Source organism: Gadus chalcogrammus, chromosome 8 (genome assembly GCF_026213295.1).
Source record: "Gadus chalcogrammus isolate NIFS_2021 chromosome 8, NIFS_Gcha_1.0, whole genome shotgun sequence".
NCBI classification, from domain to species: domain Eukaryota; kingdom Metazoa; phylum Chordata; class Actinopteri; order Gadiformes; family Gadidae; genus Gadus; species Gadus chalcogrammus.
In genome coordinates, this window is record NC_079419.1 from 20119757 (window position 1) to 20132887 (window position 13131).

Consider the following 13131-nt stretch of genomic DNA (forward strand, 5'->3'; position numbering starts at 1 on the left):
TCCTCGAGGCGATCTCGTGCGCTGGATAAAAGGTTTGGATATTTTCCGTACGCGCCCTCGGTGCATCCATTCACGACGCACCATTCATGCACACCTTATGTTTCAAGAATGGACGTGTGCTGCACGGCAGACGTTAAATTCAAACCCATCCTTTGCCCGGTGTGTCCACATTATTGGCCGAGATTGTTTTGATTTCTGCCACAACACCGGATCAACTGGGATGGAGCGCGCGAGCACCTCGTGGTCGTCCTGCAGCGGTTCCTCTCTTTGAGGGCATCGGGCGAATGTAGGCTAATAAACAAAAGGCATCTCGCCCTTCGTTGACGCACCTGCTGCCCCCGTCGTCTCCTGACATGACAACACGGAGCCCACAGCACAGCACGAGGATCGAGGGGCACCGACGCGCGGCGGCCGGACGAAGGGATTCGAGGCGGTGTAAAGGGGTCGTCAGGGGTCCTGCAGAACCGCCCGGGGGAGGCCGGATCGCAGTTTCTGGGGACAAGCACCAAGGGCAGTGCGGCACTCGGCACACCGAAAGGGGGAAGGAGGCTGCGGAGCTCAGTGCTACCTTCCCCCCGCTCTCAAAGCCGTTTCACTAATACATTGAATTAAAAATATATACAAAGCTGTATATTGCTTACTTTTATACCAAAACAATCCCCCCCCCCCCCCCCCCCCCCCGCAAATCCTTTATTTCCAGGTCGAAATGTCTTGGTATTTAACGTGACCCAGCACCATTCAAACATGAGGAGACACTCGGGAGATTGAACCTGCTCTTCTCCGAGGCAAGGGTCGAATCGGAGACGAACCAATGAGCGGACTGGCTCGTGGTCCTGGGCACCTTTCTTACCTGGTTCTGCTAAGTACTTTGCTGCTCGCGAGCACCATGGGATGCCTCCAGAGCATCGCATGCAAGCCGCGCATCCGGCGGGAGAACATCGTTGTGTACGAGGTCTCCGCCTCCATCGACCAGTGTGCCACCGTCATCGAGGAGAACTCGCCCATCGTGCTCCGCTACAAGACGCCGTACTTCCGGGCCTCCGCGGGGATCGTCATGCCCCCGGTGCCCCGCAACGAGACCTGGGTGGTGGGCTGGATCCAGGCCTGCACCCAGATGGAGTTCTACAACACCTACGGGGACATTGGCATGTGAGTGTGTGAGTGTGTGAGAGAGAGATAGATGTGTGAATGGGGGCCAGGGGGGGGGGGGACTTCATAAAGTATCACCCACAAGTTTAGGTGAAAGTTGTAAAGATGTGTGTGTGTGTGTGTGTGTGTGTGTGTGTGTGTGTGTGTGTGTGTGTGTGTGTGTGTGTGTGTGTGTGTGTGTGTGTGTGTGGTGTTTGTGCGCATTTTGAGTTACACCTGTGTTTCTGAAAAGTTCCATACGCTCTGCTGCCCTCTCCACACACACACACACACACACACACACACACACACACACACACACACACACACACACACACACACACACACACACACACACACACACACACACACACACACACGTACACACACACACACACACACACACACACACACACACACACACACACACACACACACACACACACACACACACACACACCCACCCCCAGGTCCAGCTGGGAGCTCCCTGAGCTGCGTGAGGGCCGGGTGAAGGCCATCAGCGACTCGGACGGCGGCAGCTACCCGTGGTACGGCAACACCACGGAGACGGTGACGCTGACCGGCCCCACCTCCAAGGCCTCGCGCCTCACCGTCTGCATGAACGACAACTTCTACCCCAGCGTCACTTGGGCCGTGCCCATCAGCAACAGCAACACGCCCATGCTGACCCACATCACCCGCGACCAGAGCTTCATCACCTGGCTGGTCGCCATGAACTCCGTCACCAAGGTACGGACACACGGGAACCACCGTTGAACCAGGGGTCGGCAACCCTCACGCCCTAAAGAGTCATCACTGGTCCCTCTCCCACCAAAATAAATCCATCTGGAGCCACAAGACCTGTTCGACCCTTAAAATGAAGATAACACAGCGTCTCACGTTTTGTGTTTAGTTATACTACATATAAAATAACCAATAGACTATAGTTGGTTGCATTTATGAAATGTGACCTAATACTAAAACCAATTTATTTATCTATTTTAGTGTCATAGGACCACCGTGATCTTCAAAATAAGAGGTGATCCCTTTGAGATAAAAAAATATAGATAAAATGTATTTATTAAAAATAAATTCCAAGCAACATGGAGCCACTGTAGAGAGGTGGAGGAGCCACATTCAGCCCCAGAGCCGCGGGTTGCTGGCCCCTGGGTTAGGCACACTCTGTGGGGAAACTTGCTGCACGTTAAATGATTCTGTTTTGTTTTTCTTGTCTGTGCTTTACATGCATTTGCGCTGTGTTTTTGTTGCTTTTTGGTTAGAATCCTCTGTTTCTGTCTCTGGCTCTCACACCACTCCAGAGTCACTATTTGCCCCACTGTCTGATGGATAATGAATAACGTTTTCAGGATCTGAACCAGAGGTGGACGCCCTCTATAGAGAAGGTGTCTGCCTCCTTATGGATCCACTCATTAAGAAGTTCAGACTGCTGAGTGTAACACGGCTGAGGCTGAAATGGCTTTAGGAAGAGAAGCCTCTTTAGTACAGAGATAAACCTGCTAGCCTCCAGGCCTCGGTTTGTAAAGGGACCTCTCCACGTCCGCCTACCCTGCAGGAGAGGATCGTGCTGCAGACGGTCCGCTGGCGCATGCGGGTGGACATCGCCGTGGACCCCGACCGGCCGCTGGGCTCACGGGCCTCCCTGGTGGGGCGGGCCCACCACGAGCAGCCCCACATCCTCAACTACCAGGAGCCCATCCCCCCCAACGCGCTGGGCCGGCCCAACGCCAACGACGCCCAGGTGCTCATGTGGAGGCCCCGGCGAGGGCCCCCCCTCGTGGTCATCCCGCCAAAATAAAAGCGCAAAATAAATAAAATAAAAGCGCAAAATAAAAGAGAGAGAGAGAGAGAGAGAGAGAGAGAGAGAGACAGCGGACGGACCGAGGGTACCCCGGCTCAAAAGCACCAGGGGCTCACCCTTTGGTATTTGGTTCATGTTTATTGGCGCATTATGACAAAAAGAGCAGGGAAGTAGTTCATCTTGGCCCACTCAGGAGGGCCAAGAGTAGCAGCAGGCGTGTGTCCAGCCAGTCCTTCGACGTTGTATTAAGCTCTGTTTGGCTTCTGGGCCACTTCTGGTATATTCCAGCGGACGGTCTGCCCTTGGGCCAGGGGGAACCAACTTTCTGCTCCAGTGTGTGTGCCACAAAGGGAACTGCATCCCGCATCATATTGTATTTAATCGCATGAGGGAGAAAGAGAAAGAGAAGTTAAACGGTGTTGTAGCGGCGTGGAAATGGCGTTACTTCTCCTTATTTTCTTTATTTTTACAACTTGATACCTGCTGATGGGGCTTTGGATGGAGGTGAATGTGCATTGACTTGGACATCCAGCGATGGGATGAAACTCATCTCTGTGGTGTAAGAACCACCACAGCCCCAAAATCGCCGTCAGTTGATCAATTACTCACGAATCCCAACCTGGAAGGTCAGAAAACAGTTGTCCTCTAATTTTCATGGGAAAAGTACTCCCATCTACAGTATTCAAGTAGTTATTCATTGATATCTCATTGATAAGCAAAGTTCTTATTTTGCTGCGGGTAATTTCAAAAGTTATATTCCATTGAGTACCACTTTCCATGGACACATTCAGAGCTATAAAGATAGAAACATTTTAAGTATATCCGCCGTACACTATAAGTTGAAAATCCATAAATACCATTCACAAACAGTTTGTAGAGCAGCAGCTTGGAATGAAAGGAATGGGAATCATCACCTGTCTATCAAATAATTAGAAACTGGAAGTAAGGTGCGCATCAATTAAAGGCTTTTAGATTTATTGTTACTGGTTTATAAAGGTTAAGTAAGTTTACTGAATTCCTTCACCATTGATATTTCATAAGAGTTACATTCTGTGTACCTCCTGGCTCCGGTGTAAGGATATCTGTAGGAGTTACAGGTCGTGGAAGGGTGTGCTGCTACCACATTGAATAAAAGATTAAGTTATTTATGTGATTGTTTCAATGATTCATGATTCATGATTCAAGTGCCAAGTGCATGATTTGGATTGTTGCCACCAAACATCCACAAGCTAGCAACAAACGGATGAGGTGTTGGTTGATGACTACTTACTACTGTAATAGCATCAGTGCTGGATGGAAGGTTCTTGAATCCGGATTACAGCCAGAGGAAGGGGGGGGGCTAGCTCAATGTAAAGATACTTGCGTAATGCTATATGAGGATGGTGGGGGGGGGGGGGGGGTACATTTTGGTTTCTTTCACAAGCAGTACACTTACATTGACCAATAATAAATTTAACTTTTAATGTATAAGACAACATTTGCAGGTAGAAACTGTCCATGAGAGACCTCAATTCACAGTCATTGATCATGTGTGATTAGATATGAAACGGCCCCATTTAATAATTTATTCGATTCTTTGATGGGTTAATTTCACAGGGACAGTGTATAATGCATAGATGGCACCAGAGCTGCTGCAAGCTTAATTACATCTGTAGTCCCCGGGAGGGAGGGAACAGCTCCACAAACACGCCATATCCACACTTCATTCAGTTTAGCAGGAATCATGTCAACTAGTTGAATAACCAAGAAGAACCAACAAAAGAAATGTCAACCTATCACTGCCTCATGTTCTTCAAGTCCCCCCCTCCCACCCCCATCTTATCCCACCCCTAGAGTCCAATGACTCAGCCTCCATCTGCCCTGCTCAGGGGAGCCCTCACCTGTCCATCTGTGGCCCGCTACCCTGGAACGGTTCTCTCTGCTCATACACAAAAACAGCGCAGCGCTTTTATCCAAAGTGTCTCACTGTAAGTAAGTGAATATGTTTTCTTAGACTGGGAGGCCTTTTTGAAAATCAAACCCTCAACCCTGGCAGTATTAATGCCATGCGCTACCAGTTGACAGAAAACGCTAAGGACTTAATTTCCAAGAGCGGGATCTTGTTTTAAACAGGATTAGGCTGAGTGACCTCTCCTTCTGTACCTGATGTCCCCATCTCAATAGTCCTTACAACTTCCATCTCTTGCCGTGGAGGCGAGTACGGATATTCCCTGCTCTCCGGCATTCGGAGATGGCGGTTGAGGGCAGTATGTGCATGCATGTGAAAGGAGAGGATGTGATGCGCTTCTGACATTTATCAATGAATTCATTAAATTTTAAGTGAGCTGCCAGCCCTGCATAAATCGACTTGTAACAGAACACATTCGACAACTTCATTTATAAAATTGCTCTCTATGCATGTCCCTGTAGGAAATACACATTACCATCAGAACCCTTACAAGTACAAGAAAAAAACACCCTCAATTCTCTAAACATGAATAAATGGTTTTAAATATATTAACCTATAAAAAAACATTCACATTGTTGCAACAGTTCATGGGTAGACGCTGGATTTGTTTTCCAAGTATTGAACAATGCGTGCCATGCCGTGTTTGCATGCGTGTGTGTGAAACAACAGAACAGTTCCCTTCAGTACCCAAATACAAATTTCAGTTTCTTCAAGACACAATAATATTAAAAAGAGTTAATGCCATTATTACGCCCCCCTTCTTCTTCTTCTGTGCAAGTCAGCAGTAACATTAGCTGGTCCCATTGCCATTGGGACCAGGTTATTGGAGATCTGGTCAATCTCAACGGGACACTTGATCATGGCTCTTCACCCGGTTCCACTGTGGACCAGAGGGCAGAAACTGTCCCTGATGATGAAGTAGGTGAAGGAGGCACTTGGTTCTTCTAGTATCCACACCTAGACTTTGACAGGCGAAGGGGCTGGCTTACGCTCAAGGCTGTAGAGAAAGGTGGCGGCGATGACCAGCAATGCACCGACCAGGAAGAAGCTACACACGAGAGAGAGAGAGAGAGCCGAAGAGAGAGGAGAGGAGAGAGAGAGCTGATGAGAGGAGAGATGAGCGAGGAGAGAGAGAGGAGGAGATGGAGAGAGAGAGATGAGAGGAGAGATGAGAGAGGAGAGAGAGAGAGGAGGAGAGAGAGAGAGAGAGAGAGAGATGAGCGAGGAGAGAGGAGAGAGGAGCTGAGATGAGAGGAAGAGAGCTGGAGAAGAGAGCTGAAGGAGAGAGAGAGAGAGAGAAAATTGTGTGAAGTAGCAGCCTCAGGTCATTCATTCATCAGGGTATTTTTGAAGAGAACCTTGCAAGTATTTACCTGGTAGGGACGAAGTCCCCCAGCCAGAAGAAGGAGATGACTGTGGACGCGAGGATCGACAGCGACCCGGCAAAACCTTTAAGGATGTTGTCTGCGTATTTAATTACAGCAGCGACCACCAACCCGCCCACAGCCTGCAAACGCACCTCTGTTAGTTTGAAGAGATACAAGATACACAACTAACAGTCATGCCACTCTCTTACTCGTACTCACACACCCACAATGATGACACCTACCTTATATTGATTCTTAGTATCGGCAGGGTGATAATAGGGTAATAGGGTCCAGGTGGAAAAGTCCCAAAGTTGTCTTTTAAATGGTGAATGTACTGCATTAATACAGCGCGTTTCTAACCAGTGGCCACTCAAAGCGCTTGACAATATTGCCTAACAATCACCCATTCATACACACTTTCACACCCCGATGGCGTTGTCAACCATGCAGGGCGACAGCCAGCTCGCAGGGAGCAGTTGGGGTGAGGTGTCTTGACCAGGGACACCTCGACACCCAGCTAGGAGGAGCCGCGGATCCAACTAGCAACCTTCCGGCTACAAGCCAACACGCTCTACCTCCTGAGCCACATTCCTTCTTAAACATGCACACAGGCAACCGACTGCAGACACTGGGGTCTGAACACGGCACCTTTGGGCTGGGAGTTCAGTACTGGCCTGGTCATGACTACACTATCCTGCCACACAGCAAAGGAGGACTTGATCGTACCTGTAAGAAGATCACCGTGTATGTGATAGTGTTGAAGCCTTGAAACATCCCATCATCCACGAGCCTCGCTCCATCGTAGAGGATCATCCCGAAGAGGCCGAAGACAAAGCTAAACACACCTGTCACAGCCAAGGAGCCAGCAGAGGAAGGAAAGATAGACGGAAGAGAGTGATGAGATGAAGTTTATGGCATTCTACTTTTTTTGTTGACATGAAATAAACCCAAATAAACCTTACTGGCTTACTGCTTAATGGCTTGACAGGGGAGTAATCCATCTGTTACAATATATACATATATGTTTATAATCTAACTCTGTCCCAATGAGTAATACCTCTGTCATTGTATTTGTTAAAGAAAGGGTTGCCAATAAAGTGAACTGAAACTGAAGGATTTACCTAATCACTTGGATCCCCTTGTTCCACACACACACACACACACACACACACACACACACACACACACACACACACACACACACACACACACACACACACACACACACAACACACACACACACGCACACACACACACACGCGCAGCTGCGCGCGCGCGCGCGCGCGCGCTCACCTAGCTGTATGTTGCGCAACCACACGCTCTGTTTGGTGTGCTTCAGTATTTTCTCGAAGTAGACGCCAGCGAAGCCGCTGGACACACAGGCAATGAGCACCGCGAGCACGCCCACAAACTGGGAGCCCGCCGACAGCTTCTCCGCCGGAGAATCGGTGGGCCACTGTCAATCAACATTAGCGTGTTGGGACATGTCAAACATGGAAATACGCGCTGGTCTTGGCAGACAACATTGTTTAATGTCTTAACGTAAGCCAGTAAGCCAATACTTGTTGTGTGTTGTGACTATTTTGTTTTGAATACTGAAGTTAAAATGGCAACGTCATTGAAACCGCCTTCAACTTAGAGACTGGACGTTTCAATACATTGCTAAACATGACTAATTACGAGGGAGCGTGTCTATGTTCCCCGGGTAACAAAGGGATAACCCCAATTACGACATCATTAAAACATAATTTAAAGATAATAGATTGTTCTAATTAGAATTAGCCTTAATTACCATCTGTCAATTTTATTTTATTTTTCTTTATTTAACCAGATGAAGTGCCATTGAGATATTGAAATCTCTTTTTACAAGGGAGCCCTGGATTACCATCTTCAATCCTCCGACCAATCACCTACTGGCCTCTTTCCGCTCAAGGCCCTCTTTGGCATCCAGCTAGCATTGAGAACTAAGATGGCCGCCAGGAAAAGAGGGCCGCAGTACTCTGTGGTCGGTACCTGCACTAGTGCCACGCCCGCCATCAGGATGACCAGGGACAGCCACTGGTAGAGGCCCAGTCTCCTGCCCAGCATAGACACAGTGAACAGCGCCGTGGTGAGGATCTTCAGCTGGTAGGTTACCTGGTGGTTACCACACACACACACACACACACACACACACACACACACACACACACACACACACACACACACAACACACAACACACACACACACACACACACACACACACACACACACACACACACAGGCTTCAGATGCCTCGCAGAAGTTGTGGTATCTTGTTGCAGTCAGTGCCTCTTCGATTGGTACCCTCCCCCTCCCCCTCCCCCAAAGGAGGTAATTTATCACCTGAAGGCGCACGGCAACGCCCCCTATTATAATCAACGTTTTTTTGACTTTTTCGTTGCTGTGGCATTCTAACATGTGACGTGTTCCCTCGCCAACGTGGTCACCCGATAAACTGGTTAGTGCTGTAGTTGGAGGAACGCAAGGATCTAGGAAGGGCCAGGACAGTGTAGTTTATGTTTTTTCTCTTACTGTCGACCCACTTTTGCTTAAATAGATTGATAGTCACAAGTCACAGAGTCGTCCTGTTGCTATGGCTCTGAGGAATCCACCCAAAATATGTATTCCCTCATATTCCATAACAGGGTTAGGCAGCAAGCCAAGCAGAGGACTTGCAGCGGCCGCTTGCGTGGGACTGATTCACTCATTTCAATGCAATGCAAATAACACCAGGTTGCTATTTACACATGGGCGGATAAAACCTATTGTACACCGTCCTCGAAAGACCGGCACGCACAGCGACACTCACACCCACACACCGACTACCTGGTAGGTGGCGGCATCCAGGTTGGACAGGGCCACGTACAGCAGGTTGTTCTGCAGTGTGTAGATCCCTGCAGGGACGGCCAGCTTCAGCGTGTCCAGCGGCTTGTGGACAATCTCCTCCTTCAGCAGCTGCTGGAAGCCCCGGAGGCTGAAGTCTAGCGGTCAGGACGTGGACGGGTTAAGACGCGCTCCATAAACCCTCCCAGGATGTTTGCATGCACACCCTAGTCCGGGTCAGCTGGATTAGACGTGGATCTGTTCAACTTTACTGCAGACATTATGCGATCAAACAATCAAACGGGGCCTCTCCTGGCTTCACTGAAACATCCGTGACCGATATAGTTAATCAGAATCCCTTTGTTGTGGCGATGCCCCGGAATGTAAACAGCCCTAAGCCTAGCCATTACAAACTCTGTATGGACGCACAATGATTCCCAAAGACCCGAGTAAAGTAAGAAATGTGCTGAATAACTATTGTGAACATTCTTGACCGGCTTCCTCACACTAAATAGGCAGAATCGGTACAGGGAGCTGATTGACCAATGATAACACGGGTTTGAGTCAAGCCAGGAGTCCTCCCCTCACTGGTTCACTGGCATATGGATACTCAATGTTTATTGGTCAAATACGGCAGCAGCGGTCCATTACTTCAGTATAGCAGACTGCTTCTATGATAATAGATAGTTGCAATGGACGCTTTGGACATTTATTCCAGTAATAAAATCCTTTTTAAATCCAGAAGATAACATTTTTGTTGTCGTTATATTTTTGGTCAAATATTGATTTCTTTAGAAGCTAGCCATGTAATAAGGAGATTATATACAGCAAATCATAATGGCCGGCGGGGTGTTTCAGGAACATTCCACCTCGGTCAACTTTATTTTGCGACAGTGTATTAGTGTCAAGGTTATTCTAGTGTCGCATCTTCACTGGTTTTACTTCCATTAGCTTATCTTGTCTGTTTTGTTGCCCATAACAGCGCGGGGAGAGGGCCAGACCTCCCCGTCCCCTGACCTCCGACTCACTGTGCTCCTTGAGGACCAGCAGGCAGCAGACCAGGATCTTCAGCCCCTCTGCACACACCACGGCCGAGGAGCTCAGGTAGCGCGGGCCGTCCTCCGGCAGGGTGCGGGAGTAGCGCATGGTGAGTACCAGCGAGGTGGTCTGCACCACCAGCACGCCCAGCGACAGGTACTTTATCCTGGAGGACTGAGACGCCGACGTCATGGTGCCCGCGGAGGCGCTGGAGGAACGGGAAGACGAAGGCTCCTTGGAGTCAGGGGGGATAAGGTGTTCCTACGGGTTGATGAGGGAGCGAGAGTGAGGGGTTAAAGGAAGTATACAAAAGTTAGTCAGAAGAAAAAGACTCTGCAATTATACTACACAGGGAGGATAGCATTTCCTGACACAGCCTTGTTGTCCCTCGCCGCATCATTACATTCCTCTTGTCAAAGGGAGGCCTTGAGCTAAATTGACCACCTGCAAGACATCTGTAGTGCACAGAAGGGCTTTGATCACGGACCCTCAACCCAGAAATATTTCTCCGGGGGCTGTCCTCAGGCACAGTAAGATTCAAATTCTGAGGTAATTCACCAGAGCAAGCCGTGAGAGAATGACAAGGGTAAGAATAGAGTAGTAAAACCTGAATGTTTGGCGTCGGCCTATGCAGGACATTGCTCTTATCAGTTACGATTATGATATGATATTACGGTTTATAGTCACACACACAAGCACATAAACACATGCAAATTGTACGCATGCATCAATAAAAGCTATACTCATTTTGCCTTCCTTATCTCATGACAGAAGGCAGTTTCTCAACGCTACTATTTATACACGCTCAGTGGCGGCTATTTACTTTTTCACCTCACCTCCTGGTCTCCTGACTCGCCGTTAACACAATCACCCCACCCCAAAAAGCAACAGGCACGGCAAACACAGACACTAACGGCAAGAGCCTTCACTAGCGTCAAGAACCACAGTGAGCAGCTTGCTTGAGTGCATTAATGCATGTTTCCTGGACTCTTGCTTAGACACCTCTTGCCCCAACTACAAAATAACTATCCAAAATGTAATTTGACTTTTTTGTGTTGACTGACTGAGGTTCAAAGTTGACGTGGCCATCTCATACAGAAGGAACCTATGACGTGCCCCAGAGTAAAGGCTGCGACACAAGGCGTGGATGTGCTGCGAGGGGAGCCGGCAGACATGGCAGTGAAAGGAGAGGTGTGGTCCGCGGAGCACACACTGGGACCCTTATGCTCCGCGGACCACTGGACAGGGCTGCACAAGCAAAGTCAAAATGACTAAATGCTAACACTATCCACACAGAAAGACATTGCCCTGTCGATGTAGTTACATTTACAGGAAGATTTTTCACTCTACTGAAGTTAGTTATTTAATTTTATTCTAAATGAGGATTTTGAGAAAAAATATACTATAGCCTACTTATTTCTGATTGAATACAGAATCTCTTTATAAGCATTTGAAATGTAAGTAATGAACATTAATGTCTGCATAGAAACGGCATTCCATTGCCATATAGTCCTATCTCTGTCAATGTAATAGGCTATTCATTCACACTTTTTCTGCAACTACCAGCGCTGTATTAACCACAAACTTCTCTTATGACACGCTTAGCAGGACTTTTGTGCGTCGCTTCAATCACAAGTTACTAATTAACCTTGCCCAGTATCGCATGGATCAGGTAAGCGTCCGAGCGCTACTAATGGCCTGTCCTCGCTACTTGTTTACAAATTGTTGTTTATGTAAGGTAAACAACAATTTGTAACAGGCAAATTCCAACACAGGTATAGACACACCGCTGAGTCCATACCTTGCTGCTGCTGCTGCTGTTAGTGGTTTCATTACAGCAGACTTCCAATGAGCTATCTGTTTCCATATCTACTTTAGACATGTTGGTCCTAGCCTTGGTTGCATGGGAAACCGCCAGTGATCTTCTTAGTTATCGCAGCGCTTTTCCTCCAACTACAGCACTAACCAGTTTATCTGGTGGCCATGTTGGCGAGGAACCACGTCACATGTTAGAATGCCACAGCAAAGAAAAAGTGGGAAATGCTTTGATTATAATAGGGGGCGTTGCCGTGCGCCTTCAGATGATAAATTACCTCCTTAGGGGAGGGAGGAGGGGGTGGGGGAGGGTACCAATCGAAGAGGCACTGACTGCAACAAGAACCGCAACTTCTGCGAGGCATCTGAAGCCTAAGCATGTATCACTGTTATGTCTACCTGTGTGTGTGTGTGTGTGTGTGTGTGTGTGTGTGTGTGTGTGTGTGTGTGTGTGTGTGTGTGTGTGTGTGTGTGTGTGTGTGTGTGTGTGTGTGTGTGTGTGTGTGTGAGGGGGGGGGGGGGGGGGGGGGGGGCGGGGGGGAAATGCGTTACTATCTTTCCTTCATTGGTTCTACAGTGGCTGACTTGTAAGTCATGCATGCCATCTAGATTTCCTGATGCAGAATCAGGAAATCTAGATCATAATATTCTAATCTTTTTAAATATAAGCAAATATATGTTGTGGCTACTTGTATATGCACTAAATGTAGGTATAGAAATGGGATGTAGAATACAAACAATAGGAACTGGCTTCACATACAAATAAATTAGAAACGAACAATCTTTCTTGCAAAAAAAAACGTAATTAATAATAATAATTTTTTCGAAATTATCCATGATCTTAAAAATATAATTGGGAAATAATAATCTTACCCTTCCGAACTTTTGGATCTGAGTTGAGGACCTTAAAGTTTTATCATAGCTCCGTGTATTTATCACGTCCGTTTCTCTTGGTGACTTGCGGGAAGAAAAAGTGTATTGCGGGAAGAAAAAGTGTATCGCATGGAGGCCACGTCTTACTAACTATTTTACTCTAGAAGTAATCTTGGTAGAAAACACAGATTTGGCGCCACCCGGTGGAAAATGGGGATGCATTCATTACAAGTAGTATTTGTAATGAATGCATCCCCATTTTCCACCGGGTGGCATGTTGGGTATTTGTCAAATACCC

At 47.8% G+C, this 13131-nt stretch overlaps 2 protein-coding genes across 2 annotated transcripts; one reads left to right on the forward strand and one right to left on the reverse strand.

Moving 5' to 3' along the window:
- The first annotated feature begins 871 nt into the window (after window positions 1–871).
- On the forward strand, window positions 872–2944 carry fam78ba (family with sequence similarity 78 member Ba). The gene is made up of 3 exons (XM_056596382.1): window positions 872–1149; window positions 1599–1878; window positions 2702–2944. Exons 1-3 carry the CDS (start codon window positions 887–889, stop codon window positions 2942–2944), a joined length of 786 nt encoding a protein of 261 aa, XP_056452357.1. The 5' UTR covers window positions 872–886.
- Window positions 2945–4775: 1831 nt separating this feature from the next.
- Window positions 4776–12174, reverse strand: slc35a3b (solute carrier family 35 member A3b). Its single transcript, XM_056597683.1, has 8 exons — window positions 11947–12174; window positions 10136–10406; window positions 9111–9265; window positions 8276–8398; window positions 7556–7718; window positions 6989–7107; window positions 6269–6402; window positions 4776–5943 (listed from the first exon to the last, which is right to left on the reverse strand). Exons 1-8 carry the CDS (start codon window positions 12025–12027, stop codon window positions 5853–5855), a joined length of 1137 nt encoding a protein of 378 aa, XP_056453658.1. The 5' UTR covers window positions 12028–12174; the 3' UTR covers window positions 4776–5852.
- Window positions 12175–13131: the final 957 nt, after the last annotated feature.